Source organism: Ochotona princeps, chromosome X, assembly GCF_030435755.1.
Source record: "Ochotona princeps isolate mOchPri1 chromosome X, mOchPri1.hap1, whole genome shotgun sequence".
Classification (NCBI taxonomy): domain Eukaryota; kingdom Metazoa; phylum Chordata; class Mammalia; order Lagomorpha; family Ochotonidae; genus Ochotona; species Ochotona princeps.
In genome coordinates, this window is record NC_080865.1 from 52043746 (window position 1) to 52065719 (window position 21974).

General features: G+C 35.5%; 1 protein-coding gene across 2 annotated transcripts in view; it reads right to left on the bottom strand.

Annotated features, from left to right (window-relative positions):
• POF1B (POF1B actin binding protein) overlaps nt 1-21974 on the bottom strand; it is an 84009-nt gene that overhangs the window by 42218 nt on the left and 19817 nt on the right. For both annotated transcript variants that reach the window (XM_058658469.1, XM_058658468.1), the window contains exons 5-6: nt 14299-14400; nt 7692-7874 (exon numbers count right to left, since the gene is read on the bottom strand). In XM_058658469.1, coding sequence (XP_058514452.1) covers nt 7692-7874; nt 14299-14400 — 285 coding nt within the window. The remainder of the gene's footprint in view (nt 1-7691; nt 7875-14298; nt 14401-21974) is intronic.

A 21974-nucleotide genomic window follows, 5' to 3' on the forward strand; every position in this document is an offset into this window, starting at 1 on the left:
CCCTGCATCAAGTCTTGAACACTTCACTTCCCATTCAGCTTTCTGCCCCAGTTGTTGCTCCTAATGCACAAAGTGTGTGTGGGGGGGTGAGGGGGTGGGCAGCAGGTGAGAGCTGAAGTACATGGGTCCTTGCCGTCATGTGTGAGCAGGATTGTATCTGTTCCTGGCTTTGGTCTTGCTCAGTCTGGGTTTGGGCAGGCTTTCAGGAAGTAAACCAGCAGATGGGAAAGAAAACCTCCATCTCTCTTTGTCTCTACTTTCAGTAAAATAAAGAAATAAAAATGTAAAAATACTTGTTTTAGAAAAAGCATAACACAGTAGGAGGCTGCTCGAAGTAGCAAAAAAGCACAGAAGGTGGTACAAATACTGATTTAATATTTGAAAAGGACTAATTTGCACAAAAGCACTCATTTTCAATAGTATAAATTCAAAAAGCAACAATTATGGGAAAAGATTTGAACAACATGTTCATTAATGAAGGACTAGAACTGTTGAGTTTGTTTAACTAACCAGCACCATAATTCCATCATTAGTGAATGATTTTTGTTAAATAATCATCTAGTATGCTTCTTGACTGGCCAGAAAAAAACAACTGATAGTAAATTCTGCGCCATCTTAATATCTACAAAAAGTGAATTTTCAAATGATTGGAGAAAGGAATCATGTTGTAAATTTGAGAATTTTCCACTGGTGATAGCATTATCCAAACAGGAGGGAATGTTTTTTCAACGACCAAGGAAGTCTTAAGTCAAGTGGAACAGAGTTGAACACATAACACACATCATCACTTGAGTTTGTCTTATAAAAAAAGCACCTGTAAGACAATTTTTTTAAAAAAAAGATTTATCTTATTTTTTATTAGAAAGTCAGACACACAGAGATGAGGAGAGACAGAAGAAGATCATCCATGCACTGATTCAACCTTTAAGCTGCCACAATGGCTGGAGCTGAGCCAATCTGAAGCCAGGAGCCTCTTCTGGGTCTCCCATGCAAGTGCAGTGTCCAAGGACCTGGGCTGGCCTCAACTGCTTTCCCAGGCCAAAAAGCAGGGAGCTGGATGTTAAGCATGGCTGCCAGGACTAGAACCAGAGCCCAGATGGGATCCCAGCTTGTGGGAGGCAAGGACTCCAGCCACTAGGTTACCACCCTGGGCTGAAGACAACTTTGTAAGAAAAATCTAGCTGTTATTTCTCTTGTTACTAACATGTGTGGAATTATCACAGCATGGTTTTTTTTTAACATTTCTTCAGGTGAGGATATGTGACTCATCACATTTTGAACTTGAAAATAAAATGATGCTGCTAAAGAGGAACAAAAGGAAACAAACATAAATCAGTTTTGCAAAAATATTTTGAGGACAGATTTTTTGGACACTTGATTTTGAAAAATATGTTAATGTCTTTCTTTGCAAAACAAAGTTTAAAGGTGTTTTAGTTTTATCTAAAAATAATATTTCAATGGGACCAATTTTTTTATTTTTTTATTAAAGATTTATTTTATTTTTATTACAAAGTCAGATATACTGAGAGGAGGAGAGAGAGAGAGGAAGTAGAGCTGCCAGGATTAGAACCAGCGGCCATATGGGATCAAGGCGAGGACCTTAGCCACTAGGCCACGCTGCCGAGCCCCAATGGGACCAATTTTTAGATTGATGCTTTATAATTTTCAGCTCTGAGTTGAGGAGTAAGAAGGGTCAAGAATCAAACATCCATTTTAACATCCATGTGCTTAGCATCAAGCTGGATGTTCTGCATATTTTAATTCATTTAATTCTCTTGTGGAATATATAACATCTTAACATGTAATTTCTAATGTAGATGAAGAAACTGAACTTCACTTTGTGCAAATCCACTAGTTCACTAGGATCAAGTCTTGCAAACTCAGCTGATTGAATCAGAATACTATGTCTCTTTTGTACTGTTATGTTACCTCTAAATTACAATTTAATTCTAGATACAAACTTGAAATATGCATGAACCTTTAATTTTAAAAGAAACTGAATCATTATAACTGACCACAGAAATACAAAGGATGGTGAGAGATTTTTATGAACAATTACATGGCACCAAATTTGAAAACCTAGAAAAAGTGTACAAGTTACTGGACAGCTACATCCTACCAAGACTGAATCATAAGGAAATAGAATACTTAAAGCTATGGCAAACAGCAAGATTGAATCAGTGATTATACATACATTTCCTATCAAAGAAATGTCTGACCAGATGGCTTTACTGATTAATTCTACCAAACATCTAAAGAAGAATTAACATCAATTCTTCTTAAACTATTTAAGAAAATGAAGAGGAGAGAATCCCTCCAAATTTATTCCATGTAGCTAGCATACAAGCAGAAAAAGACACAAGGAAAAAAAATGCTACAGGCCAATATCCATGATGAACATCGATGCAAAAATTTTTAACGAGCTGTCAGAAAAATGAAAGCAACATTACACTTATAGAGATTATTTACCAAGTGGGAGTCATTTCAGAGGCTCAACATATGTACATCAATATGTATTCCACATTGGCACAATGAAAGACAAACAAATGATATTATCTCAATAGACACAGAATGGGCAGTATCCCTCATAATAAAGAAAACAAGCTGTAAAATTTAGATGTGCGGGGGACTATATCTCAGCAAAATATAGACCAAATACAACAAATGAAGAGGTAACATCGTGGAGACTGGGGAAAGCTGAAGACTTTCCCGCTAAGATCTGGAACAAGACAACGATGCCCAATTTCATCACTTTTTATTTAAAATATTGCTAGAGGATCTAGACAGAACAGTTAGGAAAGAGAAAGAAATAAAGGGAAGTGAAATTGTCACCATTTGCAAGTAACAAAATCTTTTTTTTGAAAAACCTACAGGATCTATCAAAAAGATATTTGAATTAATAAAGAAATTCAGCAGAACTGTAAAGATAAATACTCAACATGCAAAAATCAGTGGCATTGTTTATACCAATTGTGAATTATTTGAAAATTAGATCAAGAGAACAGTTCTATTTTCAATACCTACAAAAATTAAAATATTTAATGATGAGTTTAACTGAAGAAGTAAAAGGGTGCTACAATTAAAACTATGCATTTTATTGATCAAAGATATTAAAAAGAACATAAAGATACGGAGAGATGTCTTTTGTTCATGTATTGGAAGAGTTGACATTGTTCAAAGATTTGTATTACCCAAGATAATTTACAGATTCAATGCAACCTCTATAAAAATATCAATGACATTTTCCTCAGAACTAAAAATGAATATAAAATTTGTTTGGAAACAAAAAAGACCCCAGCAACAGAAGAACTACTGCTACAGTAATTAAAACAACATGTTATTGACATAGAAAAAATTAAAAGGGAACAGAATAGAAACTCTAGACATAGACCCATACATCTGTAGCCAATTGATATTTGACAAATGTGGCAAGAGCATGCATTAGAAAATTGACTGTCTTTTCAATTAAATAATTACTGGAAAAATTGGATATTCACACATAGAAGAACAAAAGTAATATGCTGTATCTCACTATGTACAAAAATAAAATCGAAAAGGGATTAAAGTCCTAAATGTGGGGCTGGTATTGTGGCACAGTATGCTAAGCTTCCATTTGTAATGCCAGTGTGCAAGTTAAGCTTCCATATGGCTTGAGTCACACTCCCAACTGCTCCACTTGATTCACCTCCTTGTTAATGCGCTTGGGAGAGCAGTAGAAGACTGTCCAAGTACTTGGACCCTGCCTTCCACACGGTAGATCCGAAGTTCCAGTCTGCTTTGAGGGGTGAATCAGGTTTTGTAAGATTCCCCTACTCCTACCTCACTTTCTCTCTCTCTCTCTCTCTCTCTCTCTCTCTCTCTCTCTCTCTGACTGTTCTTTCAAATAAAATATATTAAATGTAAAACTTGCAAATTTCCAACTACTAAAAGAAAGTATAGAAAAATGCTTGAGGAAATTAGAATAAGCAAAGGATTTTTGGGTTAGGCCTTAAATACAGAAAATAAAAGCAAAAAAAAAAAAAATGACAAATGAGATTTCATCAACCAAAACAACTATGCACAGGAAAGGAAACACTAGATAGAGTGAACAGACAGCCTATGGTATGGAAGAAAATAATTGTAAGACATATACTTGATAAGGGACTAACAACTAGAACATAAAATTTAAACAACTAGATAGCCTGAATCCCCAAATATTTCAATTTAAATATTTACAATGTCTAAAAAAACAGCTCTCAAAAGGAGAAATATGAATGGCCAACAGATACATGAAAAAATGCTCAATATTACTAATTGTCAGCAAAATGTGAAATCTAAGACACAACAAAACACCATGTCACTACAGTTAGATTGGCTACTGTCAAGAAGACAAAAGCTAAATCTTGAGAAGGACTGTTGAGATGCAAATTAATATGGTCTTGTGGAAAAGAGTATGTGTGTTTCCTTAAAAACAAAACAAAAACCCTTGAGGATGTAATTTCCATATGATCTAGTTATCCCACTACTAGATACATATCCAAGGGAAATAAATCACTGTAAAAGAGTCTTATGCCCTTCCATATGTATTTGGAATCACTGCTCATAGCAGCCAACATGAAAATAGCCCAAGTGTTCATTCGCTAATGAACAGATAAATAAAAGTAATGTATACACAATGAAATATTACTTCAGCATAAAAATTATATATTGTTTTTTGTCTTTTACAAAAACATGGATCATTATCTTATGTGAAACAAACAAGTTCAAACTGACAAGTGGCACATGGTCTCAGTCACATATGGATTAAAAAATATCCTGTAGAAGTTGAAAGAGTAAAGGTGGTTACCAGAAGATAGAGAAGGAAGGAGGAGTGATTGGGAAAGTTTGATTAATGAGTACTAAGTCATAGAATGATTTAAGAAGTTCAGGAGTACTGTTATACAATAGAGTTAATATAGATAATGTTAATGTGTGGTATAATTTTTTCTCTCTAACCTACACAACAAAGTTTTTAAATATGTATTTACCCTAATTTGCACATTACATAATGTATACATGTTTGAAAGCATCACATAACGTCCTATAAATATGTGCAATTGTTAAGTTTCTGTTAAACTTTTGGTAAAAATAAAATTGCCTTAAATATTCTACTTTGTTACCCTTTACATTTTATTTATTTATTTACTTAAGATTGAGGAGAAATGGCAGTCAGAGAGAGAGAGAGAGAGAGAGAGAGAGAGAGAGAGAAAGCTTAACCTCCCTGATGGTTCTGATGGTTCTGTTTCCTTATTTGAACAAGGACATTGACACTTTCCTAATAGGATCATTGTAGGAATACAATTAATCTTATATGACTTAACAATTGGCTTTAACAATTCATGTTAACATTGCATTCTAGCACTCTTTATCACATGCCTTTCATGCCATACACATTAAACCTCCAACTATCCTTGAAGTCCAAAATATACTTTTCTGGGTCCAGAATGCTTGTTTGTGTGATTTCCTCTATTGAGCATACTAACTCCAGGCTACACCAGAATACCATACATGGAAATCCCCTAGTTTTCAAAGCCCAGATCAATTTCCACTTCCTCAGGAAAGCCTCACTTGATCTCCCAGATGAAATTAACTTCTTGTCTCTTATTTCCCCAACGCATGTTGTTCATCCCCCTTAATATTTTGTTTGGTATTATGATTCATGTGTTGGCTACTTTGCCATAATTAGAACATAAAGTTAAGGATTGTTTGAAATACATGAAACTATTGATATTTGAACAATTTTGTGCTATAAAAATCACAATTTTAAAATGACAATCTAATAAAATGTCTGATGGTCATTACTAACCCAATACATAAGAAAATCAATACACTTTGGAAAGTTTGAGAGCTTATCTAGAGGCCATCATTTACACACATTCAGAGAAAATAACATCTTAGGCAAATTTTAGATTGGGGAAACAGATTTTTAAATCTTTTTTTCATGTAATATACACACAATACATACTTCAAAATTACAATTCTTAAAAATAAGACCATCTGACATTCCATGCAGCACCATCAAATTCTTACATGGTCAGGAGCCTATTTTATTTATTATTCATTTGTCTGAGTAAAAATTTCCTATGAGAGAGGTCGATTTGACATGAAAAAATACTAATGGTGACTGATTCCTCAATGTTCCAGTTTATTATTGTTGCTTTGTACCAAGATAGAAGAAAACCTTTTTTTCCTGTAACACTTGCATAGCAGATGTTTACAAGACTCTGAAGATTTCATAACATAAATTAGTCACTGAGGATTGTATCCCAGGAGATTTCTCCTTAGTAACTATGTTTTAGTTTCTATTTTGTTGTAATATATAATAAAATAGATGCACATTCTGATTTCACTTAGTATAATAAATTTTGAAAGAAGACATACAGAAAGTAATTGCATGCTTGTGATCACTACAATATCTTAGGTAATATTATCCTCAATTAGTTGTCCATTTAATGTCATAACTCTTTTTAAAATATTTATTTTTATTGGAAAGTCTGATATATTGCGAGCAGGAAAGACAGAGAGGAAAATTCTCCATCCACTGATTCACTCCCCAAGTGTCGCAATGGCTGGAGCTGAGTTGATCCAAAGCGAGGAGATTCCTCTGGGTCTCCCATGTAGGTGCAGGGTCCCAATGCCTTGGGCTGCCCTCGATTGGCTTCCCAGGTCACAAGCAGGGAGCTGGATGGGAAGCGGGGCCACCGGGATTGGAGCCGGTGCCCCTATGGGATCCTGGCATGTGCAAGGTGAGGACTTAAGCCACCAGGCTATAGCACCAGGCCTTAATGTCATACCTCTCTGACAATAAGGGAAATCCAAATTAAGACATCAATGAGGTGCCATCTTATGCCAGTAAGAATGGCTCACATACCAAATCCACCACCAACACTTGCTGGCAAGGATGTGGGGAAAAGGGAACCTTACTCCACTGCTGGTGGGACTGCAGGTTGGTACAGCCTCTATGGAAATCAGTATGGAGAACACTCAAACAACTGAAAATCTCCATACCATATGATCCAGCAATAGCACTTCTAGGAATATATCCAAAACACCTGTTACACCAGAAACCAACATGCACCCCCCTGTTCATAGCAGCACAATCAATAATTGCAAAAACTTGGAAGCAACCGAAATGCCCATCAACAGAAGACTGAATAAGAAAGCTATGGTTTATCTACTCCATGGAATACTACTCACCTATCAAAAAAACATTTAATAAAATACTACTCACCTATCAAAAAATGCATTTCTTTGGGCCAAATGGGCCAAACAGGAAACCATTATGCGAAGGGAAATGAGCTAATCCCAAAATGTTAGATACCTCGTGTTTGACTTAATTTAAGATGAAATGATGTTGATCCAAAAAATAGTACCTGTAAATTGTAATATTATTTCAACCTCTAACAGCCTGTATCACATGAAATAAGATATTGTGATGTAACCAATGAACCAACAATCAATGTGAAAAAAAATGTAATTGATGTTAAATGAGTTCTGCGGCCCATTTTAGAATTGAGTTTCAGCTAGGTATTCATTAAATAGATGGTAACATACAATAAACATTTAGTATTGCTTTTGTTTTCTGAGAGAAGACAGAAAGTTTGTTTTTAAATACTGTGAGAAAGGTCTTAAAAATATATTTGACTTTGATAAGCATCTCTGATTGATCTTACCTGCTCATGTATCTGGCTTGATCCACCATGGGACAATTCATTTCCAATATTTGTAGAAATTGAATCACTTCCTGTGATAGTCTGTATTTGTTGACTAGAATGCGACTGTTGGCAGTGTGGAGAATGGATGATCTGGGGCTGTTGTACAATGTGATGATGGCATTGAACTTGAGGATAATACTCCTAAAACACACAAACACACGTATCAAAAACAGTCACTGAGAATATAAATTTCTATTAAATAAAACAAATAAAACCACTTTAAAAAATTTAACCTATTGTTTAACACAGTAGTTCAAATCTTAGAACTTACAGCTTTTGTGACTTTTTTTATTTATTCCATTGGGAAAATTTGTATGAAACTGTCATTTTATTTGATCAAGGGACTATGACCCTCAAAATGCTAACCTAGATTGACAATGGAGTTGCAAGTTCTGATTTAAATTAATATTTCAGTTCTACATAATTCTAAAACCAAAATGCATACTAATATTAATTAATATTTCTTTGAGGATTAAACATGTTCTTTAATATTTAATTGTAAAATAACACCATGATAATGAACACAGGTAGCGATAAAAATAGAAAATAATATAATTTAGTGATTTTGAAATGTCAGGAGCATATTAGAGTTAACAGTAGGGGGGAAATTTTTATGCCTGTGAGAACTGAGCTTGAATTTAAAAGTAAAATATTAGAAACTAATGACTGGCTTGCGAAAACCAGAAAATCCAGACTACAGCTTTGATCCTGTCACTTACTCTGTAATCTTGAGGAGCTCTTTATGTAACCGTAAGGGAAGCTCAGTTTACTCTTCTGTAAAATACAGATATTCTCATTGGGTTACTGTGATGAATAAACGAATTAGTGCCTAAATTGTCAAGCATTTGTACTAGAATTATAGCTGAGAAATAAACATTTATTATTATTACTACCTCAACATTGTCATTTTTGGATGTGTCATTATATACACCACTAATTTTGCAGGTGTATATAGTGTGTATTATCTTCCTGAGGTCCAGAAAATTAAGATGAAGTACTTACAATAACATAGCTAGCTAATGGCAAAATTGGAACTGGAACTCATGTAGCTTACAGATCATTCAGGTTGCTGGGATGACTTGTACTGACCTCAAGATAATTAGGGTTTGTCAATTTTAAGCTAAAGTTTCGTTCTTTTCTTGTTCATTTATTATGCCTTTTTCCCCCCTCTGGTGAGAAAAGAGTACGCACTAAAATTGCATGTAGTTATTTCAGAGTTAAGGATTTCAGGTATACTTGAATATGCTATATTATTTTATTATTATTCCACTTTGATAAGGGACACCTGGAAAACTATTTTCAAATGAAAATATTGTATTTTGAATCATAAATTCATATTTGTGAACCTGTCATTAACTCTGAAAGTAGAAATTAAATGTTGCATTTACTTTTGACTGTAGAAAATTGGAAAGCACAGTAATTCATTTTAAAAATTTTTATATGAAATAATTTTGAATCTATTTTTTATGTTACATATCTATTTTATTGTATTGTTGTTGACAATCTTTACATAGTTAATTGCGGTTAAAAAAAAAGGCTCAGGGGGTATAGGGAAGTGGGTAATACTATTATGTCCATATTGTTTCCATCGTGTATCTGAGGTAAAGGGGGATATTGAGGGAGAAGCCCCACCCGGTTTCCCGTCCACCCCAAGTCCCAGATGTGGGGCATGCTCTGAGATATTTGCTCAAGTGGTTTTAATAGTTCTCCGGTTATGAATCACTGCCAGTTTCGCTCAATGAGGTCGTCCACTGATTGATATGGTCCATCATAAAGTCTCCGTTTGCCCCCTATTTCGCTGCCAACATATAGCTGAGATGAATGATTGACCTGTTCTGTCTTCTGTCTTTTCTTGGTTAGAGTTCTGAGTCCAGCATTTCGGTTGGGGAGATCTCCAAAGAAACTTTGAGGTATTCCCAGACTAGTTTCTTGTATGTTCTAGCAAGCACAGGGCCCAGCACAGTCCATCACCACGATCAGCTGGTGGTTGCAATTGCTGTGTTGGTTCTGTTTTCAGTCCCAAGTTGCACTGGAACCAATGGGTGTTGCAGTCCAGTCTGGTTCGGCCCTTACATCAACCAGTGGGAGCTGCAGCCTAGTCAGGGCGACCCACAATAACCCCCACCAGGCCCGCCCCCTACCCGGATTTGCCAGTATGTGTAGCAGAAGACCAGTCTGTCCCCCATCCCATTTGGCTCTTGTACTTGTCAATGGGTATTAAAGCTTAGTTCTATCTAACCAACTCAACCATCCAGCCCTCACGGATGTTGTTTGATGCCTCTCTATCTAGCCATCCCAGCCCCCGTCCTAGTTTTCATGCCCTCCTACGGGAATAGTGACCCAAGAAGGGGGAACCCACTTTTTCCCTCCCAAGTCTCTCAGTCCCGGTTTATGCACGCTTTAGGTGGTTCTGTGATTTGACTTGACAGAATTAGTCCCCAGTGCCAGCTTCTGCCAGCTGATGCTGCGACTATGCCCAAACATCCCTCACCCACTCTAATTTATGCTTGCACCCGCAGGAATAATCAGCCCAGCCCAGCCTGGCTTTTCCCTGATCTAGTCCACATGCAGCGCACAGGTGTTGCAGCCTTGCTTAGTCTGGTCTGTCTCTATTCCAGCCCACGCTCTCCAGTGGGAGTAGCTGTCTGGCAAGGGGACCAGCCCCTTAATCCCCGTGCCAGCTCTGCCCCTCCCTTCCTGGATCTCACGTGTGCTGGTTGGGTGCTGCAGTCAAATCCAGTACAGGCAACCACGCCCTGGCATTCCATAATGTGTACTTGTTGTCGCGACCAAACCCGGCTCATCCCACACTCTGTTCTGGTGATCGGATTTGCCAGTGGATGACATGAACTGATTCAGCCTGGTCTGCTCCTGACCCATGTCGAACTACGGCCATACCACCCTGAACGCGCCCGATCTCGTCTGAATCTATTTTAAGTGAGAAAAGCCGAAGTATGCAAGACTGAATGCCATATTGCTTAAGGTGTAACTTTTAAAATAATGTATGTATGAGTATACATTTTCAAATATATACAACTGCTTTGACATACACAGAACAAGAGATTTTGTAGGAATGATCATCTCTGAGATGAAAAGATAGTCCAGATAAGGAAACTTATTTTTCATTGTATAGCATTTAATATTTTATAGCATTATATGTTTATATTTGTTTTATGCTCTGTGAATTTTCACCAAGTACATACATTATCATTTCTTGTATATAAAAATATTTTGAAAGCAAGAAAAATATCTAAGAAAGCACATTTTTAAATAGATGCTGTCTTGGAAGATGTATGGTTAGTAAAGGTCATAGAAAAATTTAATTAAGACTTTTCTCATACCTCAAGAGCTACAAGTACACTAAGATCTTTATGTTTAGGAAACTAACTGTATGTGACTTACAACTTTCTTGCACGTGGTGAGAGTGAATGTGTTCTTTTATGTTACAAAATACCTCCATTTATTGGAATAGAATAAAATCACGCTGACAACCTGAGCAGACCATTGCTCAGTGGGGAGTTTATACGTTACTGAAATAGCATCCTTCCTGGGGAAAAAATAAAGAAAAGAAAAAAAAAAAGGAAACCAAACTGTGTTTCTGAAAAAAAAAATTTAGAAAATTCCTGAGCCTGTGAAACTGTATTATGAAAATTAATATTTTTTAAATAAACAAGAAAATATTCAGAAAGGGTATATTGACAGAAGATAATCAAAGGGGAAAAAGTCTGCCTGCCTGTGTTTTCCTGCTCTGATTTCCATTGTTTCACTCCCCAAATGATTGTGATAGCCACAGTTGGGCCAGGCCAAAATTAGGAGGTGGGTTTTTCTCTTAGGTCTCCCACATGAGGGGCTCAAGCAGTTTGGCCGTCTTCTGCTGTTTTTTTCAGGCCATTAGCAGGGAGCAGGAACAGAAATGCAGCAGCTGGAATTAGAACTGACAGCCTAATGGGATGCCAGAATCACAGGTAGTGGATTCATACTCTATACTATAATACTAGCCTCCCAAGCCCATTTCTTAATTGTATTTGTTTCCAAAGTATCAGTTGACTCTTGAATAGGACATTGCCACTTGCACCTTTGTGATACCTCACAGTTTCCTTAAGCCCTTTTAGTGTTGGAGCCATTCACCGGTATCTTTGTATTAACCAATTTCCAACTAAACATACTGCTCTACAGCAATATATTTATATATTAACTATATTTTGAAGCACACACATGCTTTCAAATTTCACAGTATGAAAGAACAAACATTATTGAATTAGCATACTCTTTGGCTTTGATAGAGAAAAAAAGAATTATGCACAGTGAAAATCTAATGAACTGGATAGTTATCTTGCAATTGGTACTACTTTACTAACCTTTCACTAAAAAAAAAGATCTTTTCTAAGAGCTAGTATTATCTTACCCATATGTGCCATTGTAAATAGGCCCATCCACAGTTTGGCTTTATCCAGCTTATCCTCATGCATCTCCGTTACCGAGGAGACTCAAGTAATAGAAAGCAGTTCAAGTTTGTTCCAACTGCACAGTTCCTCTTACCTTGAACAGCTCCTATGGAAGCTTCAAAACTCCCACATAGTTTTAAGTCATTAATAAGAAAATTTGACATAAGCAAGTAAATATTATATTTAACAGTAAGGAAGCCAGGTATGGTTTATAGTTAGTGACAGATATACTAATGTAAGATGTTAACAGTAGAAGAAGCTGAGAGTGGGGTATATAGAAACTCTTTTTACTGCTTCACAGGTTTTGTTTTGTAAATTTAAACTATTCTGAAATTGAAAGTTTAAAAAGCAATCAGCAGCAGCAGTGTTCTATTCACAGAGCTTTTCTTCAGCTGTTCGAGTCAACTAAAACATACAGGATAGTCTTTTTTTTTTATTATTCTAGAGACCAATAATTATAAAAGTCATGTAGCTTCTCTGAAACAAGAATCTAGAAGCAGAATGAAATGATGTGCCTTACAATGTGTTAGATTTAATTTTTTTGGCAGTCTGCTTAGATATAAATAATACATATAATTTGATAGATCAAGGAAATTGTTCCTTGAAGAACAGATATATTTGATGAAATGTATTTGATCAATCTCAAAGTATCCAGAAATATCCTGTGCTTCTCTAGAATATTTGTATTAAACACATCCTGTATCAAACCTTTCAGAATATATCCAGATTTCAAAGCACACAAAATTATTGGATACATATGACTAACAGATTGTTTTTTTCCATTTCGATTTTACTGGGAATCAAATAAATGATGTGTTAGTTTCTGTGACTCTGCTAACAACTACCCATTGTGATCATAAAATACATTCCCATGCTAAGGAGTTTAAAAAGACTAGCCTAGTATATACTAGTTTCATTTACATATGAGAAAAGTGAATTCTTTTTAAAACTAATTCAGCAACAGTTATTATGGGTTGAACTGTACTGTCCTCTCAAAGATTGGCTGAAATCCTAACCCCAAGTAACTTAAAATGTGATCTTGTTTGGAAATAGTGTCATCTATAGGTAACCAAGTTTAAATGAGGTCATCAGGATAGGCTCCTTATAAAAATGGAAAATTTATCAGAGAAATAGATTTGTGCAGAGAAAAGATGATGTCAGAACACACAGGGAAGTACCAGGTAAAGACAGAGGGTTAGGGCAATGTACCACACTCCAAAAAATGCCTGAAGTTACCAGAAGCTGAGAGACGTGTATGGAAACCACATCTTGGATAGCCTCAGAGGGATCATGGCCCTAGCCATAAAGTGATTTCAGATTTCTGGGATCCAAACTTGTCAACAAAATTTCTCTTGTTTTTAGGTCACCCGATTTTGTGGCTGGGTCAGGCTGAAGCTAGGAGCCTGGAATTCTGAGTTTCTCATATGGGTGCAAGTACCCCCAAACTTGGGCCATCTCCCCTGCTTTCCTAAGCACATTAACAGGGAGCTGGATCAGCAGTGGACCAGGTGGTACTCAAACTTGTGTTCATGTGGGGTGCTTGCATTCAGGCGGTAGCTTAATCTGATGTGCCACAAACCATCACACAATCACTATCTGACCCAATTTGCTATCTAACTTCACATATTTTTGTCTTCCTTTCCAGTAAAATGGAGACAATAATACTTTATATGAGAAAAGGGTTACTCAATACCATGTCAATTAATGCCATAATGTTGTAAATGGTTGGAAATATTATGTTGGGGCTCTTAATTGATTGGGATGATACTCTGCCGGCTCTGCCTTCAGACCAGAGATGGTCTCACCAAGAAACCACTGAACTTACCAGGACAATAAGATGCTGGACTTTATGCTTGGTAAATATCTCCAATGAAAGAATCTCAACTGAATTTGAACTGTGGAAATGCAACAAGGTGGAGCAATCCACCGTGGGGGGAGGGTTTGGGCAGGGGCGGGGGGAATCCCAGTGCATAAAAAAATGTATCACATAATGCAATGTAATTAATTTTTTAAAAAAGGAAATGCAATAAAAATATATGTTAAAAAAAGTAATTTTAACTTCATGAAAATACTTTTACTTATAAATGTGCCTAACAATTTAAAAAATAAATATTACTTACCTGTTCTGTATTTAGCTTCTCTACTTTTCTTATTGTTTTTTCATAAATCACATTGTTTCCCGGGAAGAATTGGCCCCCTCTTAGGAATGGCGATAGTGGTTCCTATAGAGACAGGAAAGATTGTGTTTTGCTTTGAAAGGAATCTTTTCTGTGTCTCTTAACTGGAGCAAACCTGCAGTCTCTGAAAGACTCTGGCAGCCTTGAGGAACAGCGTGGAGTGGCATCTCAGTGACGTTCAGACAAATGGAAGGAAATAGTAACATAGCCCATTTTATGAAAAGGAACAATCTGAAATTTTTCACGCTACATTTTATTAGGTTAAAAATCTTTGGATGAGATTGGAGTAGGGTAGAAAAGTATTTTTTTATTATTCCTAAGGCAAGTTTTAATAAATTTCCTCTTAGGCAGATAAGCATGAGGTCAACCTCATTTAAAGTGGCTTCACATGCAGGTTTTTTTTTTTCCTAAGTAAAAGCATATTTGAACACTTGCAAAATAAACATAATATGTAACTACAAACCCATAAAGCAGGTAGAACTATATTAAATAATATTTTTTTCCTAGTATCCAATTTGGATGTCCTTGATGTGTACAATTCTTACTAGTGATTATAATCAAGGCTAAACTCTCAGTGCAACATATGCTTTGAATATTAAAACAGAGTAAAGGCTTCAAGAGCCACTGTATCTCTGTGTAATCAGCTAAATTACTGTAGGATTACTCAAGTGGTTAGAAGATGTCAGCCAATGAAATAAAGGCTGGTGACATGTCCAAGATCTGAATGAAACCAAGAAAGGACTAATAAGAATCAGATAAGAAGTCTAAAATAAATGTGTGATGCACTGCATTATTCTTCTCTTTTATTTTTCATTGAGTCTTGCTTATATTGGGAGAGCTGGGGATGTTTTATTTGTTGTTTCGATACAAAGATTTCACTAATTTGTTTTATAAAATGGGGAAAGGAATAGGAGGAAATATCAAAATAATGAATCGTTATTGTGCATAGAATCACTTCAAATTAAAGAAAAGATGCTAACATTTTTGTAGTCCGCTATAATAAGTGTTCTCAGAACAAGAGGACCAAAATGCTGGTTGTTGAGAAAGTACTATACTTTGAACTGAAAGCAATATGCTTCTTGTGTTGAAGTTGGACTAAAAGGTGTTAAGCTAAATCGATCAGGGACATTTTGGTAAAATATGTGAGTAAATTTCACTCATTGATGAATGATTAAATCTAAAGATGCACATACTTGGAAAAATTCTTCCAGAAGATACTTTGTGTTTGTTTACTAAAAGGATCTCTTTGCTGCTATTTGCAATCATGTAAGATTTAAGTGCTTGCTATGCATGATGTAGTTTGTTAAGTGCTATGAGGCATATTAACATGAATGAGATTGAGAATTTAATATTGATCAGTGTTCATAAAATTGTCATAAACCTTTTTTGGTTCACTGTTCTCAAATGCAGAATGGTAGTTAGATTTTTAAGAACTAGGAAAAAAATGGGAGAGGTTATTTAACCTGTCAATTAAGACTGCTCAAGAAAACTGTGTCCCACATTGTAAAGCATGGGTTCCATTACTGGCTACAACTCCTGGTTCCAGTTTCCTATTAACGTACCTCTTACGATGATGATAGCCCAAGTAGTTGTCTCTCTGTCCCCTATGCAAGAGACCTGGATTGAGTTCCTGACTCTGTATCAGCCTTAGTCCTGCCCTTTCAGTGGCTGTTATTTAAGACATCAACCATAGGTGGGATTTCTCTCTCTCTCTCTCTCTCTCTCTCTCTCTCTCTCTCTCTCTCTCTCTCTCTCTTTCTGTGACAAGCAAATAACAAAGCAAAACAAAACCAAAACAGATGGGACTTTTTAAAAAAGAAGATCTAGGGCCTATGTGGTCTGCAAATCTTGAAATATTTACTATGCGGGCCTTTATTAGATCATTAGATCATCAATCCATAGTCTCGGTAATATATGAACGCAAATATCTATAATACAAGATAGAATGTAATAAGTGTTCATAAATATAAAGACAAAGGGCATATATAAGATGAAGATCTAATGCAGGAAAACTGTTTCATCTGGCAGTATTCATAGGAGGTACTTTGATCAGGTGATGTTCCAAATGTTGATGTGGTCCTTGGATCGGAGGAGATGGAAGAAAATGATTTTTACAAGTGAAGGAAACAAAATAATATAAGTCACTAAGTTTGGAAAAGAGTAAGCTATATTTAATGAATACACTAGGCAGGATTTGGTTCTGCAAGCAATCTGAAACCATTAATCACTTTTAAACAGGAGTGTAAGATCAACACAAACTGGCTTTAGAATGATTAGAGAACAAAAAGTACACGGGTGAGGAAAAAAGTTAGGACATTATCCTTATGATCAAGAATGGTATTTTTGTTTAAACTGAGATATTTAGTTTATTATTATTACTATTATTATTAATTTGAAAAAAGTTCACTCTCCACACACAATGGCTAAATTTGGGTCAGGTCAAAGCCTGTAATCACAAATTCAATTTCGTTCTTCCACACAGGTGGCAGGGCCCCAACTACTTGAACCATCACCTGTTATCTCCCAGGTTCAGCATTAGCACAAATAAGGAGTCAAGAGACAGAGCTATGACTCAACTCCAATAGCTTCAACATTACCCACTGGTATCTTAACTGTTGGACCAAACACCAGCCCCCAGTACAGTATTTGTCAAAGGTGACTCTGAAACCTTGAATCTGAGGTGTCTGTGATATGGACAATGGTATAAAAAACAAAAATTGGGGTGGACACTCTAGTACAGCAAATTAAGCAGCAAATTCAGTCACTGGCATGCCATAACAGAGTACCAATTTAAGCCCAGCTGCTCCACTTCCAATTTAGCTTTGTGTTAATATCCTTGGGAAAACAGCAAATGTCAAAAGTGACAGTTCAAGTACTTGGATCACTGCTACCAAAGTAGAAGATCAGGATAGCTTCTGCTTCCTGGATTTTGTGTTGCACAGCTCCAATCATTGCAGCCATTTGGGGAGTAAGCTAGCACATGGGAGATCACTTTCTCATTATGTCTCTATCTCTCCCTATCACTCTGCCTTTCAAATATTTAAATACATAAATAAATCTTAAAAATCGAAACATACAAGCATTTTGAGTTTTACATGCTTTCCTCATAAGAATCTAAATCTGACTAGTGCTTTAATTCCTCATAGCACTTAAAGCATACAGTGTAGTAAATGATCCCAAATAACTATCAAAAACTCGCTGTTGCAAAAATTGTGCAGGTGAGTACTCAGACATAGACATCAAGTACACAACTAAAAGCAAAAGTCTGAAACTTGGTTCAAAGTTCAATGTTGCTGATCCAGATTTCAGATCCACCTACTTAGTAGAGCTGAGTAACATCATACAGTTGCTGAATAAAAGAAAAATGAAGACCAAAGATAGGTATTAAGACAAGTACTAGGAGGCCTAAAAATCAAAAGAACAAAATACTGATGATGAGAGAAAAGAAGTGCTTAGACAGCATAGGAAGTCAAAGGTATGAATGTTTCAGAGAACTCAATAGGTGAGAACTAAGAAAGAATCAGATTTGGATTACAATGAATCCATTGATTATTAAAATTTATGTAAGTAAGTCCACTGGGAAGAAATAAATTCATAAAATTTACATATGAGTTCTTTTGTAAAATGCTATTTGTGGCTCGGCGGCGTGGTGTAGTGGCTAAGGTCCTCGCCTTGATCCCATATGGCCGCTGGTTCTGGTCCCGGCAGCTCCACTTCCTCTCTATCTCTCCTCCTCTCAGTATATATCTGACTTTGTAATAAAAATAAAATAAATCTTTAAAAAAAAAGTTATTTGTGCTGTGGAAACTTCTCTAAGTCACTAACTCTCTCTTAGGTTTACTTTCCTTATCACAAATTTAGTTCACAAATGGCATTGGTTTTTAATAATAAATTAATAAATTTAAAAATTAATATATAATTACATAATATTTAGAATCTTAGAATCTGTCTTGGATGTCAAGTTAAAATATATAGAAGTTGCATTAATGAGGAAAGGAAATTTACTGATTTTAAAATCATCCTAGTGAATATCAGATGATTGTGTGAGAAGGGCTGATAAGCACTTCAAACTTAATGATATAACTACCACCTTCTAAGGGGGAAAAATGGGCAGGAATTGTGGATGAATGGGTTATTTTGCCACCTCTGCCATCCACATCCCATATGACACTGAATGGAATCTCAGCTGCTCCACTTCCTCTAATAGATAGCCAAAGTACCCAGGTGGGAGACTCAAATGAGCTCCAAGTTCCTGCTTAAACTTGGCCTAGTTCTAGCCTTAGTGGCCATCTGGAGAGAGTAACAGTTTTCTATCTCTCCTTCTTTTTATGTAACTCTGCCTTTCAAATAAATAAATCAGTAAGTAAAAATGGGGGTACAAATTCAGCAAGTATCATCAATTCTTGTCTGTGAGTTAAATTTTAATGTAAGTGCTGAAACATCTTAATTTTTTTTAAAAAAAGGATAATTTAGGCACTAACAGTATTCATTTGTTCCAGAACGTATTACTATCTTATTATTTGATATGACTTAGTGAAAAAATTCTCCAAATTTAAGGAGTTACTTTTACTCAAATCTCTAAGAAAGTAAAACCAAATATTTATATGAGCTAACCACTGTAAACCAAAAAATAAGCAAAATAAAGTGATTCTAAAATTTTAGATTTCTCAATGAAATGCTAGACAGTTTTACTGTTTTGAGATCTTCTTTTTTGTTTTCAATCTGTACATCTGGATCTGTACCAGATCCACCCTAAAAATTAGTGGGTGGTTTCAAAATGGTTGATCTTATAACTTTAATTGTTACTTTTAGAAACTCTGGCTGTAGTTCTCACATCTAGCAAAGTATATAGTCTTCAACATCTACTTTACTGTTCCCAGGCCACAAAATATTGCTTGAAAATACGTTCAGTAAAAGCTTTGCTCTTTGCAAGTTCAAGCTACCCAGCTTCAAAGGGGACCCCTTATCATATTTTTTATTATTCAAATTCTTTTTAAAAATTTTTCTCAACTATATGTGCTCATGCTGCCTAATATGGATACAACCAACATAATCTATTCATGAAGATCTCTTTCTTAACCTGTACACCTAAACATTTTCCTCCGTTTCTTCTTCCATATCATTAAGGAGAAGGATATATGGCTGTTTCTTTCCCTGAAGTCACTTATCTATCTCTGAAATCATATTCCTCTCTTCATTTCCAGAATCTTACCCCATTTGTATCCTTTCTCTATTCCATCTTTAGCCTTACACATTATAGGTTATTTCATTTTACTTACAATTCTCTAAATTCTTCACAAGTTCCCTTTCCTCCTTTAGCTACTATCCCATGTCTTCTCTTTTTGACCAATATCCTTTCAAGAAGATTAATTCTACTCATTTCTTCCATTTCATCTTGATCTATCCATCCATTAGCTTTCTGCTTCTGGATTTTCCCTCCATTGAATATTGAAATTGCTCTCCTGAATATCATGCTCATTTCCTTAAGTCAAGCTATTCTCAAACCTCATCTTCATTAATGTTTTCATTGCATGAGATGCTTGGCTACTCTCTCCAGTTGCTTCAGTTACTTGGTATTCATGTTCCTCTCTGGCAACAACTATACCTCAATGTTCTGCCCTCTACCCTCGAAGTTACCTAGCAATGATCGTTCTCACAGTTTCAATGATAAATTTAAGAATAATAATTTCCATGTCTGCTTCTCAAGTGTGACCTTTCTCTCAACCAGTTTTAACTGTCTTCTGGGCATCTTTCCCTCTGTGCATCTCAAGTATTACTGATTCAAACAGATCTCATAATTTTTCCTTTCTCAGACCAGCTGTTTCTCCCCTCATTTCTCAATTCTTTTATTTGGTTCATGATTCTCTCAGTGTCTCAGGATGCAATGCATACAATCATATTTGGCTTTTCTTCTTTTAGTCTGCATATCTGAGAAGTTAACAGATCTTGTCAGATATCCCTTGAGATGCTAATAATACTTTAATCGTATCTGTATCTTAAATTCCACAATAAATCATTTCCTGGTTCCTCTCAAGCAAATGTGTTATCTTCAACCTCTAAACCCCAATAATACTTTAAATGTACTTATCTCATGGTATCTATAATACATCTGACTATTTTATTTCTCTTCCTGAAAGAAACTGTCTTTGGCTTATGAAACATATTTTATATGTCTTTGTTTCTATATGAAGGCTGTACAGCTTCTCATTGCAGGAGCTGCACAACTGGAACATTAATGAAACTGATAAATATTAATTATGTTCTATCCACTAACAGAAGTATTTCATTCATATCTGAATCAAGTTATAAGTCAGAATGAATAATTCCTACGAGTAAAATGTTGAAAATGGAGAATAGGAAAGACGAGGCGCAGGCAAAAATAAAAAGGCTGAACAGAAAAGAAGGAAATCATAATGAGAGAAGTGGATTGAAATCAGTTTAATTACAGGGAAGAGAAATAAAGATTAGACAAGCAGGGAGGTGAAAGAGGATAAAGTTGCCATTTAGGAGGCTCAGCTTATTATAAATATTGTAATTAAGCTAGAATCTTCTCCTGGAGGAATTTAAAAGCACAAACAAAAAAGAAATATACTTACATAAATAAAACAGGGAATATATCTCCACAGGATTTCAAGCTGTTTTACAAACGGACTAGATAATTTTTGTTTACAAAGCATAGGATCTGAGATCTGTCTTAGTTCTTAATAAAAGAGTTAAGAAAATTGCAATTACTGTTTTTCTTGAAACTCCTGTTGGATCATCTCTCTGAGGAATTATTTACTTGTTTGAATTTGAACATAGACATAACAATAAGCTCTTAAAGGAGCAATTCTGGTTTTTCTACGATGTTACGTACTTACACACAAGTTCTTAATTTCTTTTCTTTTGCAGCTATATGGTTCATAAGAGTTATGTGTCTGATAATTAAATCACTTCATCATTACTTGATCTTTGTTTGCAAATGTTTTGTTCCTAACTCTGCACTGTCCAATTTTAGTTCCATCCTCGTCAATTTGTAACAATGGTTTTGCACCAGTTAAGAACTTGACTTTTAAGAAGTTTGGGACCTTAGTTCATTCATTAATCTACCTATGGTTTTTAGGGAAATTTCTGAAACATAGAAGACAATTGATAAAGATTCATGGAATATTTGACTGAATTGCTGAGGGCTGTTTCCTCATAATCTGGAGGATTGAATTGGATAAAATGTACACTTTCTAGCATGAAATATACATTTAATTTATTAATTCATTTTTCCATTAATGAAAGTATAATGATTCACCTAAGATCATATACAATTTCTGCAAAAGTGAATTGGAATCCAAATGATTTCATATTTTAAAAAATCTCTGCATATATCCTAGGTCAAAGCATAGTAGTTCTCACATTATAGAGAATAACGTGCTATCTAGGATTAACTCTTCGGAAGTCGTGGATCTGAATTGTAATATATATTCCAGTATGCATATTTCCCAAGTTTTGTGTGCAAGAAAGAGAGATGAAGAAAAGAAAAATGTAAAGTGATTGGCCAAGTGATAGAAGGAGGTATACTCTCCTCTTCTGTTCCTACCTCATCTTTTCTCCTCACATCTTTTTCAGATTTGTTCCTTAAAATTTGT